This window comes from Mastigoproctus giganteus, chromosome 7 (genome assembly GCF_048544385.1).
Source record: "Mastigoproctus giganteus isolate SK-2022 chromosome 7, ASM4854438v1, whole genome shotgun sequence".
In the NCBI taxonomy this organism is placed as follows: domain Eukaryota; kingdom Metazoa; phylum Arthropoda; class Arachnida; order Uropygi; family Thelyphonidae; genus Mastigoproctus; species Mastigoproctus giganteus.
Window position 1 is genome coordinate 152,200,474 of NC_143581.1, and position 23,520 is coordinate 152,223,993.

The 23,520-nt window shown below is 34.7% G+C and overlaps 1 protein-coding gene across 2 annotated transcripts in view; it reads left to right on the plus strand.

The window, feature by feature from the left end:
• ERp60 (disulfide-isomerase A3) overlaps positions 1-20,125 on the plus strand; it is a 133,455-nt gene extending 113,330 nt beyond the window's left edge. For both annotated transcript variants that reach the window (XM_090377946.1, XM_090377945.1), the window contains 4 exons: positions 2,037-2,165; positions 4,395-4,471; positions 14,098-14,155; positions 19,776-20,125. In XM_090377946.1, the coding sequence (XP_090234072.1) occupies positions 2,037-2,165; positions 4,395-4,471; positions 14,098-14,155; positions 19,776-19,886 (375 nt within the window). In that variant the 3' untranslated portion in view covers positions 19,887-20,125. The remainder of the gene's footprint in view (positions 1-2,036; positions 2,166-4,394; positions 4,472-14,097; positions 14,156-19,775) is intronic.
• The last annotated feature ends 3,395 nt before the right edge of the window (positions 20,126-23,520 follow it).

Below are 23,520 nucleotides of genomic sequence, written 5' to 3' on the forward strand. Positions count from 1 at the left end.
GCCATGCTGGTCCAGTGCAGGTTGGCAGATTGACCGTATTTAGCAGTCGGGGGCTTGAACCCTAGTCTACTCAAGGAGTGTGCTACTACACTCCTGCTCCTGACCACTTGGCTATGGAGGCCCTCATTATAGTGCAGTAAACATAGGTGTTGCACATTATAATAAAAATTGGGTGTGTTGCTCTTCAAGATGAACCACAATTCTTACCTTCAACTTTCCCTGGTATAAGCACATCACAGGTATTACTCCTCTGCACGGAATAAAACCAGGTTTTCTCATTTTCACTCAGCATTCCTGTTCTTCTGAATAGCTGCTAACTGCAGGTCTTCCCTGATGTTGAATGTTTAGGTATATACAAGGTGTGGTTATTACATAATGAGACTGCATACAGCCACTACACACGGTGCCATCTGTGAAACATGGGCACTGCTGTTGACCTTGAACCTTTCCCTAGTTGCTTGCCAAGTAATGTTCCAACATGCTTATTTGCTCTGCAGCGAGACAGGTTTTCATTACTTTGTTTTGTCACTTTGCCAGAAAAGTGACATACCTCAAATTTTTTAGCACAATTAAAGAAAACAGACTGAAAGTTGTATGAATGGCAAAAAGATTTTTTAGAAGGAAGAGAGAATGTGGAGACTATGAACAACTGAGTAAGAATAGTGATTAGAAGTGATTGTCATTCAAGCATTAAAATTGGATCAAAGCTCTATAGATAAACAGACAAATCTTAGCTAAACTTAGGCATGAGAAAAGTATGCATGGAGCCAAAAATTTTGAATCAAGATCAAAGAATGAAAACTTCAAGCTTGAAGATGTTTTGAAAAAAATTGAGATCCAGACTGAGTACTATAATTACTTGTGATGAAAGTTGGCTGTTCCAGAAACAAGACAGTCAATACAGTGGAAGGCAAAACAATCTCCCAGGCCAAAAAAATGAAGACCTACCCTGTAGAGTATTTGGTGTCAACTTTGCCACCAAAGTTGACTCCAAATACTATATAAGGTAGGAAAATAATTTAATTTAATTCACATATTGAGAGAGAGATTTAATACTAGTGTCTAAAATGAAAACCATGCTTCTTGTTTTCTTTGATATTAAAGGAATTGTCTGATTTAGTCCCACCAAATCAGACTGTCAGTCAAACATACTACATTGAAGTATCAAGGCTATATGAAGAGATCTAATTGTGGAAGGATGATTGGGTGCTCCATCAAACTACTGCTCCAGCACACAATGTGGCCTCTGTTTGCCCACTCACCAGACATAGCCCCTTGTGACTTTCTTCTCTTTCCTAAACTGAAAAATGTACATGAGAACCATTTTCAGTCCACTGAAGACATTCAGGAAAAAACGACTGAAGTGTTAAAAGGACTGGGAGATTACTTCCAGAAATGTTTGTGCGTGGAAGAAATGTATGGAACAATGTGTGTAAGACTTGAGGCTTTTTTTTTTTAGGAGAACTTCTGAAGTAAAAAATATTTCATATGTATTTTATTGCAAGAGTCTCATTATTTAATAGCCACATCTCATATCTAGGATTGGTGTCTCCAGAAACTCACTTTTTTTTTACATCTATTTGACATCTAGAGGATTCTTGAGTCCTCTTACAAGTTTACTCCATTCCTATCTTGTAAAAATATTGTTGTGGATGTTGGTCTCCAGAGTTGGATTGTAAATCTACCTTTTTGCTTTCAAAGAAGTCTGAACATGTGCATTGGCTAGATGTCTGTTCACAAATATAAAATCATTTTTAATTTTAATCTCTGGAAATCCAGAGTGGATTACTTTTTTTTTATTTATTTTTTTTTACATTAACTTTCTACATTATTTTAAAATTGTCACATACACAGAGAATGTGTTAAACACACACCCGAAATAATTTTTGGTAATGGTAAGAAAATAAAAGCACACTGGATGATGCAAGAGCATTATTTTATTGCACATTAAATTTACAAGGATTTGATTTTTAATTTATCACATTTTTCAGTAACATGATTGTAACATTCTAAGTTTTTTTATATTTATTATATAGGTTGCTGTTGCTGAAAACTTCCAGGAATTAGTTACAGAAAGTGATAAAGATGTATTAATTGAATTTTATGCTCCCTGGTGTGGTCACTGTAAAAAGTTAGCACCAATATATGAGGAGTTGGGAAAGGAGGTATGATTTTTGGCAGTAATAAAAATGCTTATGAAATAGTTTTATTAGTGTTACTAAACTTCATTGTGATTGCAATTATTTTAATCTGTGGTAGAAATTTTGGAAAAATTCATAGGTCCATGAAATGTTTTTGAATGAAAACCACTGGTTTACTGATATATATATTTTTTTTTTTTGCCAAAAAAAATATATTTTTTTTTTTGCCAAAAAAAATATATTTTTTTTTTTGCCAAAAAAAATATATATATATATATATATATATATAAAAAAATTGTCATTGCCTGTAAGCTAGTGAAATTATTTAATTAATAATAAAACAGGTCTTTGATATTCCAGATGGTAAATTTTTAAAAATCATGATTTCATTTATTTGTTTGCCAAACAAGTGAGTTGGTACAAAATAGCTATAACGGCGAACAAAAATTCTGAACTGATTGGCCCCTGAGACAACCATTTTGGTTATCAAATGGTTTTTTGTACAATTTTCAAGGTAAGGTTTTTGTTTGATTTTCATTTGTACTTTCACCTGGAATATACTACAGCAAAAGCCCCCCTCTTACTTGACATGAGTGATAATTGGTCAGTTAATTGAAATTCTGTTAAAGTGGGCATAATAAAATATTCATTACTTAATTTTTCACTTAAAACATGTACATCCATTTGTATAAAATTAGTAATCATCTGTTTAGGTGATGAAATGCAGCATTTTGCAGGATGGTCCCTCCACTTTTTTATAAACATCACATTGACTGTTGAAACTTTGCTGTCAATTGGTATAATGTAAAGCTTATATCTAGGGAGTTTCTGGTGAGTGCATTAGAAATTTTTGGCCCTGGATTTGATTCATCTCTTCATATTTGAATCCATCTGGTGCCACCATGATGTGTGATTTCTGCATCATCCATAATATTGTTTCCCAACAAATCAGTAGCACTTAATTTGGAGAAAATTGTTGAATCCATTGTATATATTCTTGCTATAAATCTTTGAAACCAGAGTTTGCTTGAAATGAGCTAATAAACTGTTTGCTATCTTGTACTAAGACTTTCATTAGTGTTGTCAACTCATGCCAAATTTTTCTAAAATATTTAGTAAATGTTTAGTAACTTGGAATTCAGTTCCATGTTAGTGCTATATTGTAATTAATATCTTTTGATATTGATGATTTTTAATGATTCCATAAGAGCTATATTCTTGTGTTCCTCCAAACTTTAATTTTCACCTGTCATCTCTTTGGGCATCCTAGAAACCTCTTTGAACCACAGGCTGGATCGAGGGTTTAGATTCGGGAGGAAAATTATGGTCCTTATGCCCCCTTCTTTAAGCTTCTCACAATTGAGAAGCAAAGGAGCATTATCCAGAAAGAGAATAGTGTGTTCAGATAACTTTATTTACTTAGTTTTCCTTTCAAGAAGATAGATTCATGAAAATTTTTGAATAATGCAGAGTACATCCATGCTGATATTTGTGAGTGGTAGTAACAAGTAAAATTGAAAAATTTATTTTGAAATGCTCTGGGATTATTTGATTTACAAATGACAAAGTGGCAATTTGAGAGTTCTTTGCATTGCCCGTGTGGCAATCGTGACCCCCCCCCCCCCCCCCCGGATTTTTTGTATCCTGGTGCTGTGGAGGCTTCTCCCCCCTCTATTTATAATATTGTATAATTGCCATTGTAGGTACTATTGTATAATTTAGACCTGTTTCATCCATACTTAGTTTTTCTGTGATGTTAGCAGTTTTAATTACTTAAATTTTCTATAAATTTGAGTAATAGGCTGGTCAGCAGATAAGCTCTTCCCACTAATGTTCACCACATGACTATTGAGTATTAGTCAAGCCATCTCTCACTTACTATAAAACTTTCTCTGAGAGAGAGAGAGAGAGAGAGAGAGAGAGAGATTCAGTGAACACAAATGTTGTGCCTAGTGGACTTTTTGTAATTCTTCTTGTCTACCTATTGATTTCTTATAACACCACAACCAGTTGGGTATCGTGTGTGATAACACAGGTGAGCCATTCAAATTTATACAGACATTTGATTGTAAGCACCTCTGTATCAGTCAGGTATGGCAGCAAAATTGCACTTGTGGGATGATTAATCTAAAAACTTTTATTCTTTTTTCTCCTTTATGCAGATTTATTCCCAGAATAAATAGGCAATTGTAAGAGAACTGATTTTATATTAAATAAATAAAAATATCCAAATAAACTACTTGTCAATTTCAGATGGAAGATGAAGACATACTTATTGTTAAAATGGATGCAACAGCAAATGATGTCCCTCCTCCATTTGAAGTGCATGGGTAAGAATTTCTTTTAGCATGCCTTAAGATAAGACACAAATGTATGGTAACCTTGTTTCATATACAAATTAGCATCAAAGTTCCAGGATTGAATTTTTAATACAGATAATTATGGGTTTTTTTAATAATGACCTTTGCTGTTTACTCTTCCCTTCCCCATTGGTTATGTAATTATAGGGGAAAAGAATGTAGAAAGTTGGTTCTTGGAAAGGTAATCGGAAATTTCCCCTGAGTAACAGACTTTTCCTAGCCTGCAGATCAGGTATCTTCCTTCAAATTACATTTCTGAAGTGCTTATTGATTTCTAAGTACACAACCTTATTAACAATGATCTCCTGATGTAACTTCATAATTATGCTTTTATAGTCAAAAAATAATTTCTCTTATTAATTTACCTTTTTAGACCTGTCACTGACCCCTTTCCTCCAAGTTCTACTCAGAATTGATATTTTGGGTTGTAAAGACAGCATATTTTGTCTGTCCTTATTGCTTCAGAAATCTTACACTTGGTTAACTGGCTAACACTTGTTGGTGGATGATACAGTGGTAACTCAAATCTGGGAATTCATTATCCTTTTGGCACAATGTGATGAATCCATTAAGATGCCCCATCATTGCTTTAGCTCCATCTGCTGTTACTGATACGAGCTTAAATAGTGGTAATTTAATTTTTTCAATAAAATGTTTGAATGAGTTAAAGATATCGAGATCTCTAGTTCTTTCTTTTAACAAAACCATACCCAGCAGTTCTTCTAGTGGCAGAATCATTGAAAAACATACCAACAAAAATGAGCAATTGAGCTGTATCACTGACGTATGTAGATTCACCCAGTTGTAAAGAAAAGGACACTCAATTAGCAATATGAGCACACAATTTTTCACATTTTTACTCATTTTTTTCGAAGCAGTGCATCACAGTACTTCAAGATAATTGCAGATCTTGAAGGGCACTTTTAATTTCATTTTTGTTCTTAAAATTTTCAAAAAGAATCTTATTTCTAAAAATACATCTTTGATGAATTGACCAACAGAAAATGAGCTGCATTTTTTTTGCAAGAAGATGACTCACTTTAAATGATGCTACAGTTACTGCTTTAGATTGTAAATTAGGTGTCATGAAGAAATGGTTACGTGAATAATCTAGATTTAAGTTCTAATTTATTTTTTCTATCGTCACTATTCGGCAGAAAATCCAATTGGTATTTACCATGGAGTGTGTTGAAGTGCCTTTCTGAATTTCCTTTTTTGGATATAGCCATGGAAGCATTGCAAATCAAACAGCAACATTTTTCTTTCGTCATTACAAAGTATTCTAGTTCCCACTCTTGATGAAAATGATAAGTTTTTACTCTTTTTTGCAGTATTCATTTTAAGTCAAAGATATTAAATTAACATAAGTACTGTCCAGTTGTTAAATCAGCAAAAGCAATCCTTACTGATGCTTAACACTAAGTTGCACGAACTGGAAAAAATATTGTCCGAACAGCTAACGTAGGAAAATTGATGAAGAGGATTCCTGAATGAGGAAGTTGTTTCCAAAATAACTGGACAAACACACCACCGTTTATTGCTCTGTTTGGTTATATCCTTATACGAATCAGTTTTGAATGCTGTTGTGATATTTCTCTAAAACTATTTCTGGAGGTCACGACCATAAAACAGTTTGCACTTTTCTGTTAGTACAATCTAATTATAAATGGGTAGTAAACTCAATCTTATTGCATTTGCAATATCTACAGCTGGAATTCTGTGGTATTTTACGTTTATAATGGTGAAATGTTTCTTTTTCAATGAAATTTTCAAAATCTACTCCTCGTTCCTATTTTTGAAGCTTTGTTTAAAAAAATAACACAGCGAAATCCTCTGCACAATATAATTTTGGTAGTATACCTGACTACGCAAACTGAGTGATGACTATATTTAAAATTCATCGTGATCGACCAAAATTAAAGCCACAATCGACTCGTTGGCCACCCCTGATGGCGCCTCCGTAGCCAGGTGGGAAGGAGCAGCAGTGCGTAGCACACGCTTCTTGATTAGACCGGGGTTCGAGGCCGTTACCACCAAATATGGAGGATGCGGAAAGGTCAGGGAATGACCACCGCATATTCCCGGAGCAGTATGGCCTTAGTTGCTAATGCTCCTAAAAAACCAAATAACAAACAAACAAACAGCCACCCCTGATATATATGATTTCACCCTGTTGGCACTGGATTATTATTAATGCAGGCAAAGTTGACACCAAATACTATGTGGGGTAGGAAAATAATTAATTTACATATTTATCTCATAACATCTTGGGAGAGACGGGGGGTAGTAATTTAAATTAATACTAGTGTTGATATTTATGTAATACAACTTACTGGTCCTATTATTGAAGTATTAGATTTTACTGAACTATGACATGGTTAACTTCTCAGTTATGACCAGAAAAAGTTACTTAGCATTGGCTTAAAATTTAACCAGCTACCTATTTCTCTTCGAATTCAGTTATATAGATATACATGCCCTGAATGCACGTAATTCCATAATGCCAGAGAAAATACCCTTTATAATATAACCACTTGTCTGAATACAGTACATGCAGACATGCGAACCAAAAATTGTTTGGTACGTGCACAATGCTTTTAAGTGGCTGTTTTGTTATTAATGCAAATTTTTATTAAAAATTATTTTATTTAAAATATTATTTAAAAATTTTTTTTTTATTATTCAAAACTATCATACCCTCCTGTGATCATTTTACTTGTAAAATTTCAATTTTCCATTATAATTTGGGTGCTGTGCCACTATAGTCAGTGACTGCATCATGAGTCAATGTTGGCTTCTGTGTGTGAAGTGAAGTTCCTTTGTGTCACTATGCAAGACAGTTACAAGGACTTTTGTATCTGCTGGAACAATTTGGAATCAACAGTACGACATTCATTAATAGTTGATCGTATACCAAATCATGCAAAAGTTTTTTTGCATACAGCATGAGTAAGAATTATTGAAATGATCAATGTGCAACAAGCTTATGCACATTTTAACATGGAAACTAGTTCTTCGAATCATATGTTCACTGACTCTTCATATACTTGCAAGGTGTACTGACGTTTAAGCTATGACTGTGTTCAGAGTTAAAGTTGAAGTGACATCCACTGGTAACTGACGTCATCTTGTTGAAAGCCACTGTCAGCTATTTTAAGCATTCACACTTTCAGAAGTATGACCGTTTTAATTTATTTGTCAACTATTCATCTTTAAGTGCTTCAGTTTTATAGAGAAAACAATTCCTTCCTGCTGCATTTTTCCTTTTGAAGGAAGTAAATGATGGCAAACTACCAAATTTTGAATGCCACTGGATTCATTTACAGTTAAACATGCATCTGCTTTAATTGAACAAAATATTATGTGGATTAAAAAAAATACCTTCATGCCATTAATCAGTATAGAGCTGAAGAGAGAAACCCATATTATTTAGATGAAACCTGGGTTAATGCCGGTCAAACAAAAACTGAACTATGTCAGGACTCAACCGTGAAAGTGAGAGAAATGTCTGATAGGATTATCCACAGGGTTGAAGGCTCAGTCAGGCAAAGGTGGGAGGTTTATACTGACATTTGCTGGTAGCAAATCAGGTTTTGCTATTTTGAGATGTTTCAAAGAAAATTTGAAACATCTCAGCTAAATAGCATAATTGTATTAATCAGTGCTGCATATCATTCTGTTTGTCTTGAAGCTATACCAGCAAAGTCAATTCCAAAAAGAGATATACTAGCTTTTTTAACATCAGAATTTGGAATGGCATCCTGATCAAATTAAGCCAGAATTTTTGATTCCAAATTATTTAATTCAATAAAGGGTTGGTTTTCTGCTTACCAAATAGACACAAAAACACACTTATTGGATGTTCACATGGTCCTTCGCTTACCTCCATGCCTCTGTGACCTTAATCCAATTGAACATGTAAGGAGTCAAGTAAAAGTATACATAGTGTCAGAGTATGGGTCATTTAAAATGGCACATGTTGAAGAACACATTCCAGGTGCACTGGCAAATACTACAGCACATAATTGACTACACTACATTCAGCATGTACAAAAGTGAAAAAGAAATGTGGCAGGCCAATATTATAACTGAATGTAGTTTGTTATCAGTATTTTGGATGTCAACACCTGAATTGTAAAGCAATTTAAGTGGAATAGAAGAATTGGCATAATACTTTCAAGCCTACAGAACTGTAAGTCAAATAAACTGTACTTTCTACAGACAGAATAGTAAAAGGTTCAGCATGTAAAGAAATTTCCTTGTGGACTTTTCTGTGTTGCATGTATCAGCATGTGAGGAAAAACCCTATGAAATAAACTTAATTACAATATAAGCAGTTGTATAATGCAGTTTTTTATCTTGACATTAAAATTTATTGTGTGTGGGGGTGGTCTTATTACATGCACCTTACATAATTAAACTTATATATGCTGCTGTAAATATTTCCATTTGAAAAATCCCATCAAACAGTTCTGAATGGTCTTCTGTGTGTGCCCATTGATACATTTGGAACTAGATAAATAGGATGCTTCCATACACTCAATGTTGACTTACAGTGCTGTCATGAAGTAGTGAATTATAGCTGGCTGTACTTTATTCAGTACTTTTAACATACAAGTTATATTTGCATGAATGTATAGGTGAAAATTACTTTGTCTAGCATTGGAATGTTTGCTTTTTCATTTTATTCCCAAATAAAATTGAAGTGCTTTGGCCTTTCCAAGTATCATAGTTACTTTTCTATTATGTTACACTCATTTTCATAACTCTTAATTTAATACCCTTGATCTGATTATTCATGCATTAAGAATCTGCAGATAAAGGAAACCACTAGGGGACTGTGATCACAGTGTTACTGATGTGGGATTTACTCAGATGTAACTACCATCAGGGATAAAGGGAAATGCCTTTGCTTTCGTAAAGGTGACTACAGCGGTCTGAGTTATAAAATTTTTAGTTTGGCAGCTATTTGAGAATGATCATCTACAAACCATTGATATCAAGTGGACAGATTTGATTCATCCCCTGCCTTTTAGAGTTTATATAAGTAAGGAAGTCTTTGCTGTTTTTCTTTGCATCCATTGCCAAAGATTTTTCATATCTGCCTTTGCTTGCCCTAACCTCCTTTGCGACTTGATTACAGACTAGTTTATATACCATAGGCTTCTCTCTCACCTGATAATTTATATGCATCCCATGCATTTTTCTTCTCTGCCATTAGTTCACCTGACATCCATTTGGACCTAAAACAGTATTTCTTAGTTGGAACAAAAAGCCTAGTAGCATTCCAAGATTACATTCTTTGAATGTCTCTTGTTTAGAATTTGCTGTTGGTAACATCATCAAATATGTCTCTTGTTTAGAATTTGCTGTTGGTAACATCATCCGTGGGTCCCACTATATAGAACTTTAAAAAAATCTGAGACCAGTGTAGTCACTTTTACAAAGGCAAAAACCCTTCCCTTTACCCCTGATGGTAGTTACATCTTTAAGTAAATCCCACATCAGTACACTGTGATTGCTGCCACCTAGTGGTTCCTTTATCTGTAAATTTTTAATGCATGAATAATCACTACTGATAAATAGATCAAGAGTTACTCCCTCTGGTTGCCTCTCTAACATGCTGCTGTAGAAAACAATCATCCAATAAATCCACAAAAGGTGTGTCCCCAACAATTCTGGGAAGTTAAAATTCCCCATTATAAGCCTGATTTACTGGCCCATTCTATTTCTCTGTATAATTGTTCATTGTACTCATCAGAGTCATTAGACCTATAACAAACTCCTGCCCTCATCTTTGCTTTCCCAGTGCTTATGTCACACCAAACTGACTCAATGTTGCACAAGGGTTCAGGGAAACTGCTAGTTGGAGAAGGATAATGTAGATTTGTTTCTGATGTGGTTCAAAGTAATGTTTGCACTAATCCCAATCTTATTTGTTGCTGCAACAGTTGCTGTTGGCAAGGTGTTTTGAAGGAAGCAATGTTTCAAATGAGCAGGAAGGTAAGCTAGGGAAACAAGTCTAAATAACTTCACCGGGTGTATAAGAGTAGTAAACTATAGAAGAATACTTCTAACTTACTCTGTCTACAGTAATAGCATGTGTCGTAATTAAATGGCTGAATTTGTCCCTGGTTGCGACAGATAATGCTGACATAAAGGGCTAACAGAAACATGGTGCCGCCCACAAATTGGATGGCACCATGTTTCTGTGCCACTATGGCATATATAGTATAGTTAGGGAAGATAGAAGTGGTTGTGGGATCATTCTTCTTATCAAAAGCAGCCTGAGTGCAAAAGAACTTTAGCTGGGTTAGGAATGAAGGCTACCAGCATAGAATCTGTGTGGTGAAATAGTTGGAACCAGTGGTATAATTAGAGTGGGAGTAATCTACAGACCAGAAGATTGAGAAGCACATGAAGAGTCTCTACATGTAGCTCAAATGAGCAAGCATGAATGTCTTATGATTGAATTCAATCTGTCCCTAATTGATTGAAATAAGTAGGAGGGAAATTCACCATGGGGGAACAATTTTTAAATAAACTATTATTTGCACCAGCATGTTCCAGAAAATACTAGGGGTGAGAATATTCTTAACTTCATTACTTACGAATAAGATGACATTACTTGGCTTAAAGAAGTCCAGGAACCAGTGGCAGGTAGTGATCATATGATCAATAGTTGAAAGATGAAGGAAAATGTTGTAGTAGTTAAAGTAAATGCACGGGTTTTAATTTGATAAGGGGAGCACTAGGACAGTTTAAGATATTATGTGGCATCTGTTAATTGGGCAGATTGCAGAGGGAGTTTGAATTATGGAATACCTTTAAAGAAAAAATCACAAGCCATGAACCATATATATATGATTAAGAAAATATTGCATGAAGAGGATGCCAAAATGGGTGAATATGGAGCTAGCCAGTATAACAGAACATAAAGATGACATTTGAAAGTTAGTAATGATAATTACTGGAAAATTACAAGTTTATCTGTAACAGTACCATAAATAAGGCCAGGGAGGCAAGTGCTAAGTATGAGAAAGCACTAGCTAAGAGCAAAGAATAGGGACAAGGAATTTTTCATGCATTCAAATACAAAGAAAAAGAAACAACTCAGATCACACCTTGTATAGTGGAATGGGAAAATCTTAAATAACCCATCTAATGTTACTGGTGAATTGAATAGGTATTTTTCATCAGTCCTTAACTGATGAAAGACCCTTCATGCTGAAGAGAGGCTATACAAGTGAGGCTCAGCTGTATGAAATTAATAATTTCAAAATTACTGATAGTTTATCATTAGAAAAACTTTCCAACATAAAGGCAACAAGGGTTTCCGGAGTTGATGGCACATACACAGTAATTTTGAGAGATGCAACCAGAGATTGTATTGAACCAGTGAGGTTAATTATGAGGGCATCATTGGACTAGAGATTCCTCTGGATTAGAGATATACCAACATATTGCCAATACATAAAGTTAGCTCTAAGAGAAGTCACTAACTACAAACCAATTATTGAGGGTTCAGTGATAGGGGAAAGTCTCAGAGGCAGTGATTAAGAGTGCAATCCAGGGACATTTAGAAAGAAATGTCTATTCTGAAGGACACATGATATGGTTTTGCTAAAGGAAAATGTTTAACTAACCTAGTAAGCAATTTTGACATAATTGCTCATGAACTGCATGTGGAGAAACAATTTTAACATAGTTTATTTAGGTTTTAGCAAAACATTTAATTCAGTCCTTCATTAAAGTTTACTGTATAAGCTTGAACAGGTTGGGGTTACTAATGATAAGATTCTAAGAGGGTTTGTGATTAAAGGATATTCTTTGGATTGGTGTAATGTCAGAAGTAGAATTACCTAAGGATTGGCAGATATGTTTTCAGAATAGTATAAACAGCCAGTAAGGAAAGCCCATATTGTACTGTTGATTTATTGAACATTATCCTGTAGATAGTCATGTATAAAGCAATTGTAAGACTGAATTTGGAATAGTGTTCATGTATGGAGTAATCTAAAAAAAAAAAAAAAAACAATATTGAGCTTCTTGAAAGGGTTCAAAGATGGGTAGCTTGCATTGTAAGATGAGCAAAAGGGCAACCATATGGGGAAAGACTGTGGGTTAGAGCTTGGCAACCAGGTACCTTAGAGGAGAACCTGATTGAGGTTTATAAGGCTAGGAGGGATTAGTTTAGTAAAATGAAGGTGGAATTTTCACTTATCAAGAATTCCAGAAGTAGAAGATATAAATTCAAATTACAGGAGAAGAGGTTTAGACTAGCTTGTAGAGGTTGTTGTTATTATTATTTTTTTTAAGCCAATAAGTTGATTAATGGAACAAGTTTCCTCTGCAGGGAGTTGAGGTAACATTTTGAAGAAATTCAAAGGTCAACTGGATAGTTACCTGCATAAAGGGGGAAAGAGCATACATTGTATTTTCTTATCTACATTTTTTTTAGGATACTTGTGGCTTCCTTGCATTATATAACTATACTGTTATTAAACAGAACTGAGTGGTGGGTCATTGTTTCAAGATGGTGTACAAAAATAAAGTACTTCTATCATTAGGGTGCCCTCTCCCACAGTACATGGTATCCCTTTCAAACATCCCTGATTTTAAGTTATGGCAACATAGTGGAGCCAGTTGAAGGCGATATGGTCAAGTTTTATTGATGTTTTTAAACTTGCTGTGACAGATGTTGCATGCACTACATCATGTATGTAAAAGTGGCATCAGTGCAATAATATTGGTGTAGGTACACCAGTGGTATATAGTTAATTACCTAAACCCATAAGAAATTGCCTCGTGCATTTCATCTTCTAATACATTATTATTTACACACCATTTGGCATCTCTCATATTGTGGAAATAACTTCAACCATGATGGCATGTTGCATTACTAGGGTACCTGCCCACTGACGACGAAGCCAACTAGCTTCAAAGCGAGTCTGGGGGGGGGTATCAACTGAAAATAAATAATTCTTCTGCTAGAGAAGTATTATTTATTTGAAGTAGTGCAATACCAGCTATCTCGTGAAGGCACCCACAATATGAGATACAATTAAAACGATGCATTTGACACTATGTACGTAGTTCAAATTTATGGGTAAACTATGGCGTACCTACGCCGATATTATATAATAGGCAATTAAAGCAGGCACAGACCACACAAGTAGCAATAAGTTAATGTCTACCAAGGCATTGAATCTGCCAGCCCAGAGTTTGATTGTTGTTATGACACTGTTTCTTCAGCAGTTACAAATAGTGGCTAGAAAAAAAGAATATAAATTTGTAAATAGCCTGGTAATAAAAATATTGATAAGAATTATGAACGCTAACAAGTTCACTGGTTAGTCTGGAGTGATTGCATGTTTCTTTACATTAATTTTTGTATATTGATACTTGATATTGCTGCCTTACATACTGTTTGTTACATATTGTACCTGAAAAGATTAGACCTAAATACACAACACAAATTGGTTTTGAGCAATTTCACAGATGTTATAAAGATAATTTAAGTATCATGGTCTTGGACTTTTTTGTGGCTTATTTTTTATTATTTTTTTTCTTCCCTCCCTTCCTCTCACCTTTAGTTTCCCTACATTATATTGGGCTCCTAAGGGAAAAAAGAGCAGTCCCGAACAGTATCAGGTAAGATTCTAGTTTAAACTTATATTTTAATTTAACGTGGAAGTGTGATGACAGTTTATTGCAACAAAAATGATACTACACCTGACTGGCAATCCAGCTTTGACTAAATTTGTTGGGGTTTTTTTTTTTCTTTTGGGTTGGGGATGGGAAGTTTATCAGTGTTTGGCCCTTTAGAATGGTCTGCATTATTTTATTTTTTAATAAAAAAAAAATTTGAAAGTTTTTAAATTTTATTTTTTATTTAGAACTGACTTCTCTTTAAAAAAAAAAAGTAACTTAATTTTTTTCCCCAGTTTGTATTTGAAGTACCATATGGCACAACTCATTGTGCACAGTGAGTGGGCTGTATGATACTTCACTAAGAATAATTAGTACAATTTAATTCCTGAATCCACCAATTGCCTATCCATATTACATTTAAGTGAATTTTTCAAATTTGTTTTCGGTGATTTATTATTTGATAAATTACATCTCTTGTCTGTAAACTGACATATGGTCAAACTTATGTCAGATACTATTAGTCACGTCCATTTAGGTTAATAAAACTGAAGTACCATGCAACTTCAAGTTATTTCAAATTATAAGTTATTAAAAACATACACCCAAAGACAGTTGGGGTTTCAATTGCACAGAACAAATTTAGGAGCCAATTCTACAGCTAAAATTAAATTCCTATAACCATGTTTCAGTTCCTTTATTTCCAAGATATTATTTATTAAAAATTACAAAACATGAAGAGAAACTGGAACCTGAAATAAATCTCTAAAAAGAAACATCTCAAAAAGCTGTTCATAGTGACTTCAACACAGCGAATCCATATATCCTTCGCACATCTTATTCTTTCAGGATTGGAAGCTGTTGAAATCTTAATGGTTTCAACAGCTTTCAAAAAATACCTTATCAGTTTGTCATTCATTGTGTGAGGTCAGACAAGTATTGGTGGCTATTTTGCAGTGCAGTTCTCACAGTTCCATCACTTACTGTACCTGGTCTTTAAAAAGTTAATGGTATGAGAAAAGTGGGCTGATGCACTGGTGTGCATAAACCATAACCTATGCTGATTTTCAAGGGGTCTTCCAATAGTTCCCACAGAAAATGTAGGCATTTCACCAGTTGTATGCAGGTTTTCTTCAGTTCTATTGCATTTCTTGTAAAACAGAATTCATCTGTAAGCAGAACATGGCTGAGCAATTGCAGATCATGCATACATTGCCAAATGGGCCAGGCACTGATAGAAGTTTCTGCATTTTTTCATATCTTGTGACAAGTCTTGTATTGTGAAATGGATAAATTGGCATTTGTGTAATATCTTCTATGCACTTGAAGCTGAAACATTTATGCCACCTAACAACTTTTCAGCATGCATGGTAGGAGATACTTGTATGGCAAAGGGTGTTTGCCCTTCAACACTTGGAATTTCAGTCTTCTCTTACCACTGTCTCCTCATAATGGGGTTTCATTGCACCTGTTTCCCCACAGCAGCAAACATTTTTACAATTTTTGGTATATCAAGTTGGAAATTTTTAGCATATCTGAACAGCATTACAGAATTCTTATGAATCTACCATAAATTATAAAGCATTATAATTTATGCAGCAGAATTAAACAGATTTGCATTGTCTCCCATCATAGCAGTTTAAGAAATGCTGTACAGTGGTCCTTCAATTAACAATTGTAATTGGTTCCACAAGAAGATTGTAAATTAAAATTATTGTTATGCACATTAAAGGCTTAATTTGTTCTAAGACAATTGGAAGTTGGAACTTTTTCACAGAAGTACTGTACTTCATGATACAGTACTATACAGTATTTGAACACTTCATATCAGTAAATAAATATTTATAATAACATTTTTAAATACATAAGTAATACAGCAAATTGACAAAAAAAAATTCTTACCTTTTAAAGATTCAAATTCTATTTTAAAATGATTTTCTGCTTTTCTTTTACAATCTTTTAGGGCAGTGATTATTGATTTGATTTAATAAAATTGCAATAAATTTATGAAAACTGGGTGAAAGGGAGAGAAATGTGAGTGGTTCTGAAAAGACAGTTTGTGGGCTTTACAGCAGAAGGGCAACACAGCCATACTTTGCCTAATTATAGTAAAGTTCAGTGGACTTTTTTATCAATATGAATAGTGATTGAAGTTTAGAATACACCAAGTTGCACCTGTGAAGAAAGTAAAGATTTTGTCCACATGTGATGTATCTCCTAGGAAGTGATCAGTACTGTTTGTCATTGAAAATGAGGCAAAGGGAGCTTGTTGCTCACCATTATAAATGGGCAGTCAATGGGTGTTGCAGTTTGTGCACTATGATGGGTCAGTGGCTGCAAGCAGATAATGTCAGGTGTGTGTGGCCCATCCATAATTGAGCTAATTCAACTTTATGTACTGGCTTTTTTGTGGTTTGAGACCTTTCTTTATACTGAGTAGCTTGTTGTCTTGACTCTGCCAGATGTGTTTCTGCTGTTCAAGACATTTCTTTATAATGAACTTGTAGTCAGATGCTGATGTACTAATGGATTGCTCTATAGGATCTGTAGCAGTTTTGGCAGCTAGCTCAGCCTGGTCTTTTCCAGCGTGACTAAGGATCCTTGTTTCTTCTGACTTAATTTTAGAATATTCCAATTCTCTCTAAGTAAGGGCTTATTTTTCATATTTTGTTGGATAGCACTCTGAAAGGCAGAATATATGAAGATGGACTCCAAGCAATGAAACACCATCGGATGATTTTGGAGTACCCATGGGCTGAAAACTGTGTGGATGTCAGAGTGTTTCGAACAACTATACTGGCACAATGTCATTGTGCCAGTATAGTTGTTGAAGTGGTCATTACCTAACCAAAACATTGAAGATGTCATTAATGGAGAGCTCATTGTTACTATAAATGAGACAGTCAGTGGAATGTGGAACTAGTAATAGAAACATTTGACATAGCTAGTATGTAATTTGCCACTGTGACAAACTGAAACTCAACTCGAGTTGAGTTTCGGTTTGCATATAAATGCAGTGTGACCAAAAGGTTGGGACTGAACTAATTAATATTTGGGAAGTGAAGCCTGTCATGTGGATCTCTTTTGAAGTAGTCTCCTTCACGCTGTATGCACAGTGTCTCAATGCTTCTGAAAGCATTCAAATTTTAGAATTGCTAATGGTTCCTGTATTCTGAATTGTTTCCTTAGTCGTTGCAAGTCTACAACCTTTCAAAGGGACTTTAAGCCTAAGAAAATAATTGAGCTAAATCAGGTGTGTGGGGGGAGACTCCAATGAGAGTGCTTCAAGTAATTCATGAATGGAAAGACAGTTTTGGGACACTGTAGATTTCTACAAACCAACTTTTCGAGGTTTTTTTTTTTTAAAACATCCTATAATAGCCATAGGACTGCATTGTGGTATTCCTGGGCACTGCCAACCACGTGGTGCTAATTCTTACTGAATAATGACTTGCAAGTCAGAAAAATAAATGCATCTTTTGTTTTGATCAAACTGTTTCCTTTTTCTGGAGGGGGGGGGAGGCTTAAGAAGATTCGGTCTTCCACTGGAAACCATATGTTTTTATGTCAGCCATATACCCATGATTCATCACCTGTAACAGTGAAAGAAATCATGTTGGTCAACAATGGCATGTTGACAAGCATGCCTAACCAAAGACTTGCCACACTGTGATCATTGAGGATGCAAAGTATGAAGTAATGTATTGCATTCCCAAGTCTTTTGTTAGATCAGCATGTCCCATAAATGCCAGTTTTGCTAACAGATCATTAAACACTGATCAGATCATGAACACAAGCAAGTGAATCATTGGTTTTTGAAGTTGACATACAAGAGGCTCCTTAAACACTGACTGAAAATTCTTTGAATGATGTAGCACCTCTGAAAGCTTTTAACATTTTGTGGGTTTCTTTTGCATTTTTCCCTTATTTGATGCAAAATCACTCATTTTAAAATGCAACTAAATACAAATACTGAGTGAAGGTAGAAAGGTCATAGGACTGCTCAGTTCTGTGCTGTGAAATAAAATCATTAATAAAACTAAACATCAAATATATAATGAAAAATTTTAAATTTATTATATGGATGTTGAGACCTGGACCTTAAATGAAAGACAAAAAATAAACTACTACCTGTTGAGATTTTTGGCATAGATTGGCAAGAAAAATCTAGGACTGAAATTTAGAAATGACGTGATAAGGAATACAATGTACATCCAAAAAACCATTGATAAAATAGAGAAAATATTGGAGTGGTTTGGCATGTAAAGAGAATGTAGGATGACAGACTGCACAAAAGAGCCATGGAGAAGGAAAAAGAGGGAAGACTAAGGACATGGATAGAGGGAATGGGGACTGATGGATGGAGAGTGGGTAGGTAGAAGAGTGGGAAAAAAGAATAAAGGTATGTTTTTTTTTTTTTTTTTTTTTTTTGTTAGTTGGTGCATCAGCTTCTGTGGCCATAATGCACCTACCAAGGCTTTTGCATTTTACTGTAATCCAAGCCCGAGGTGGATTCGAACCTGCAACCTTTGAGTTGCCAGGTAGGTACTTTTACCCACCTGGCTAGCCCAGTCAGCAATAGCCGTTGTGATAATGGAATAAATCCTAAGAAGAAATACAAATACTTATTTAATGTAACTCTGACTATCTTGCAGATAAACAAGTGATTCATATATTCTTGCTTAAATAAGACATCAAACATACACAGTGGTGTTTTTTTTTTTTTTTTTTCAAATATAAATAGCAAAATAGTAGCCAGATTAAAGGTGCATTTGTTGCATTAAAATGGGAAATTCTTATCTGATAAGGTAAGTTTGCCAGTAATCTCTACTCACATTGCCTTTCAGTCATTATCAGTGGGAGTACATTTTCTTGGTGAAACAAGATGCCTTTAGTCAGTTTTTGTTTTCTTTTAGACTTCATAGCATTACATAACTGACATATTCTAACAATGCATACTCCTCTTACAGTTTTACCTGATGGAACATAGTTCAGCACTTTTCCAGCAGATGGCACTTTGAATCTTATTTGGAAGTAACTCATTTCTATTTAGTTTGGAGCAGAAGTTCAAACAGCAGTGACAAATCCATGTCTCAGCTGTTGTGCATCTTTTGATATGCTTCATGCTATCATTTCTGGGGTCTTTCATCAAACACTTTTAAACAGGTATTAGTGGCAGTGGGGCCCATCTTTCAGGAACTAGTCTGGGGTCACCACACTTGTGTAAATATGGTGAGAGCAAGCAATGTTTTCTTGGCAGTTAACTGTTGTTGATCACCCACTGCAAGGTCTCTCTCTCTCTCTCTCTCTCTCTCCTCCTTGTTTAAATTCTGCTGCCAACAGTACATGTGATAGATGGACCAATGTCACAGATTTCTTTATATGTTAACTTTCTTTTGCAATGTCTATAATTGATGGCACAGTATTCAAAATTCTAATGGAAAATGTAATTAAGTTGTGAAATTTGATGCCTCTGCATGTTAAGTTTACTGAAATAAATTATTCATCAAGTAATGCACTTTCATATTTAACTGCTTTGAAAACTAATCTCAGAATAGATACATTGCCATGGCTGCAAATGGCTATTGCCTTTATGCTTAATCTGAATGTATTTCTTTTTTAGGGTGGGCGTGAACTGAATGATTTCATAAAGTACATTTCCAAACAAGCTACAGATGAACTTAATGGCTATGACAGGAAAGGAAAGAAGAAGTCTAAGAAGACAGAATTATAAAATTGTGCATCATTGATAGTAGTAAAGATGTTTTTATGAGGAGTAATGGACTTTTTTTAAAAAAATGCCCATCTTTCTCTGGATGATTTTTAATGGAAAGTGGATCATGAGAAATTCTCACAATTACAAGGTTTGATAGTCATCCAGGGCTAATTTTGAGGGACCGAAAAACTATAATTTCTACGTTACAAAGAAGCTAGGTGTATAAAACGTTCTTTGGAAAACCTTTGTTGTAAAAAAAATAATAATAAATAAAATAAAATCCATGTTAATGGGGTTTCAATTAAGAGGTTTTTTAATTATTACAGGTTAATATTATCACTGCTTCTACTAGGGCTAGCCAAGTGTAAATTCCATCTAGCATTCCTATTTTTATAACAACTTATTGTAAAATAACTACCTAAAATTCTTCAAAAAATGAACTGAACAAAAATATATGGTGACCAGTTTATTTAAGTACACCTCCCATCACTCCAACAGAGACAATGTCCTATTTCTATACCAAGTTACATAAAGCAGATAATCCAAAAGATGGCTTGGTTTTGCCAAAATTCATCAAAAGAATGGAATGGATCAAGATCACTTAAGTTTAGTATGATAGCTGATACAAATTTGCCATTGCATGTCTAGCATATGTCCAGCTGTTGTAAATATGAAATTGGGTTCTGTTTCTGGGTGGGGGAATGCAGAATTTTTTTTATGATTCCTAATTGCATTTTTATAGTAAATTTTATTCACCATAATAAAATGCAAAAATACACATTGATCTAATATCAATCTGAAATTTGTTCTATTCTGATAACCACAATACTTGGATAAATTAAATGTTTGAAACTGAAGAATAAACATTGCAAACTATGCCATGCAACAATGAAAACAGCTAGCCTAACCATGGATAAATTACATAAGAGAAACAATAGGGGTGAAGAAAAATTTTAATAAAAGTACAGAGCCACATTTGAATTCTTTCATGTATTTGTTAATAAGTCACAGTACATGAAAGCAGTTCAAAACTGGAGAAAGTGGTACTTTTGAGAATTAGTGGGACAAATGGTCTTTGTTTCTGTTGCTTATTATTATGCTCTATATATATGTTTGCTGTGTGTGAGCTCCCTGCAAGTTATTATAGGTTTTTTCCAACCCAGAAAACATGGGACTGTGAATACACTTTTACAAGTGTATTCACCAAAAATAAATATAAAAGTTTTTTTTTACTGTGTGAATTTATTCAATAAACTCATTTTGGATACACATGGAAATTACTTTTTTAAAAAAAAAAAGTAATGTAAATACAAATCTTTTGCACAAGGATGGAGGTTTGCTTATTCCCTGATGTCCAGCATGGCAATCTTTCTGTGGGAAATACCAGTGCCTCCACAAACAGCTCTTTGAAGGATCAATTTATACATATACTGTTAGAGGTACAAACTTTGGATGGATGGCATTCGCTGTTACCTTCGACAGATGACTGCTCCACAATGTTATTGTCCAGCAAGTCCTGTGGCTTTGTTTTGAATTCCAAAGCTGAAAATTTAGCTCCCTCCAACTAAGTTAATCTTGTAAAGGTAAAAGATTCACATTAGTTAATTTAGACTAACCCCTACATTGTTTGTTAAATAATTTTTGACTAGTTTAAAGTTTGTGCCATCAAAAGACCTTTTTGGCAAGAGCCTGAGGGTCAGTTGATTGAGTTTCATGAGGATTTTGTTCTAAAGTTCAGGACTAAATACTCATGAAATGAGTGCATACTTAAGAATAGCATAACTGAAAGTAATTTGGTTACCTTTTGCAAAAAAACTTAGTTGCTTTTAAGACTTATATTAAATTTTTTCAATAGGTGATTTCTATTTATTAAATATACATAATATCATTTCTCATTTTAAATAAATTATGTACTTGCTTTGGTGGTGTATGATTAAACATTACATAACCAAAAGTAACTTTACTTTTAATAATAAATTGGACATGGTCACTACACAGGGGAAGCAACATCAAAGTGATGTCAATTTTTTTTTTTTTTCCCCTCTGTCTCTTTTATAATTACAATTTTCATTTATGAGTACTTGGGGTACAGTTTTTCCTGAGTGTTTCTTCCTGGATTCTATGAGACTATATTCAAATAAAGTACACATCAAGTTTATTAAACACACCAGGAATAACTACATGGATGGAAGTTGGTCAATTTTTTTTTTTTTTTTTTATGAAAATCCCAAACATGAGAGGTATCAGAACCCATAGTACCGTGCTTGGATTGGAGGTTGAGAAGACAAAAGAAGATATTTGTTGACATTAGACTTAAACTTCTGTAGACTAATTTTTGGTAAATACGTATTAAGGTTGTTCCAGAAAATGGCAGTTGAATGAATAAATGAGGAAGATGAAAAGTTGGTTCTGTGAGTTTAAAATTGGACAGTAAATGGATGTTGGCTAGTGGCGGCATGTGTTTGGACACTTTTGAAAGAGAGGGAATTATAGAAGCCAATTCAGAAGAACAGTACCCATGGAAATATATGTAGAAAAGGCATGCAGCAGAAACAGTACATCTATGAGAGAGTAGAGAGACTGTGTTGGAGAGGAGTCATAAATTAACCTAACTGCCCTCTTCTGAAGGGAATCCAGAAGCCTGAGAGGTTTTGAGGGCACCACCCACAAATGTGGGAATATTCCATGGTAGGGCAGATTTGCGATTTGTACAGAGTGAGCAGCTGTTTCAAAGAAAAGTAATGCCAAAAGTGAAAGAAAACCTAAGGTGTGTTTTTTTTTATATATACGCAGAGGAAGCGATATTTGTAATGTGCTTGTGCCAAGAGAGATTAGAAGTCAGGGTAATCCCCAAAAAAGATATATCATTTTGCTTAGAAATCAGAGTGTCACCAAAGATGAGCATAGGAGTAGAAGCATCCTTTTTGTGAGATATATGACAAGACTGAGTTTTAGAAGGACTGAAATCAACTAAGTTGTCTTTTCCCCACTGGAGAATTACCTGGAGATCGGCATTTAAGGAACTGATAGCGGATATTCAAGAAGTTGAAGCTGATTGAGCAGGACAAGGTTTTTCGAAGTGGAATGCAATATGCTATCATTGGCAAAACTGGATAGGATTTCCAGTCAATGGAAAGTCATTAATATATACAACAGGAAAAGCATGGGAGGCGTATGGGGAATCCATACTGGCAGTTGCCATTCAGACGGAAGGTTTCTAGGTAGTTTGAGTTGGCGGTTAATTGATTTCTCCATTAATTTAGAAAGAGAAGTAATTGCAATGGGACAATAATTGGATGGGAGGGACTTGTCACCGTTTTTAGGAACTAGCTGGATATGAGCAAATTTCCAAGCAGAAGGAAAAACACCTTTGGAATAGGAGTAAGTTAAGGAACATAGGCTTTGAGAACAAGTGGAGAAATACCACCAGGATCTGGAGCTTTCTTAGCATTGAGATTTGTCGAAATCCTTCTGACATCCTTTTTATGGAAGACCACAGGAGGCATTGAAAGGAGCTGTTGAGAATGCTGGGAGGTGTTTTACCAAGATCATCAATACAAGAGTTGGAAGAAAAATGGAATGCTAGCAAGTCAGCTTTATCCTTGGCTGAAGTGACAACAGAACTATCTGGTTTTGATAGGTGGGAGTAGAG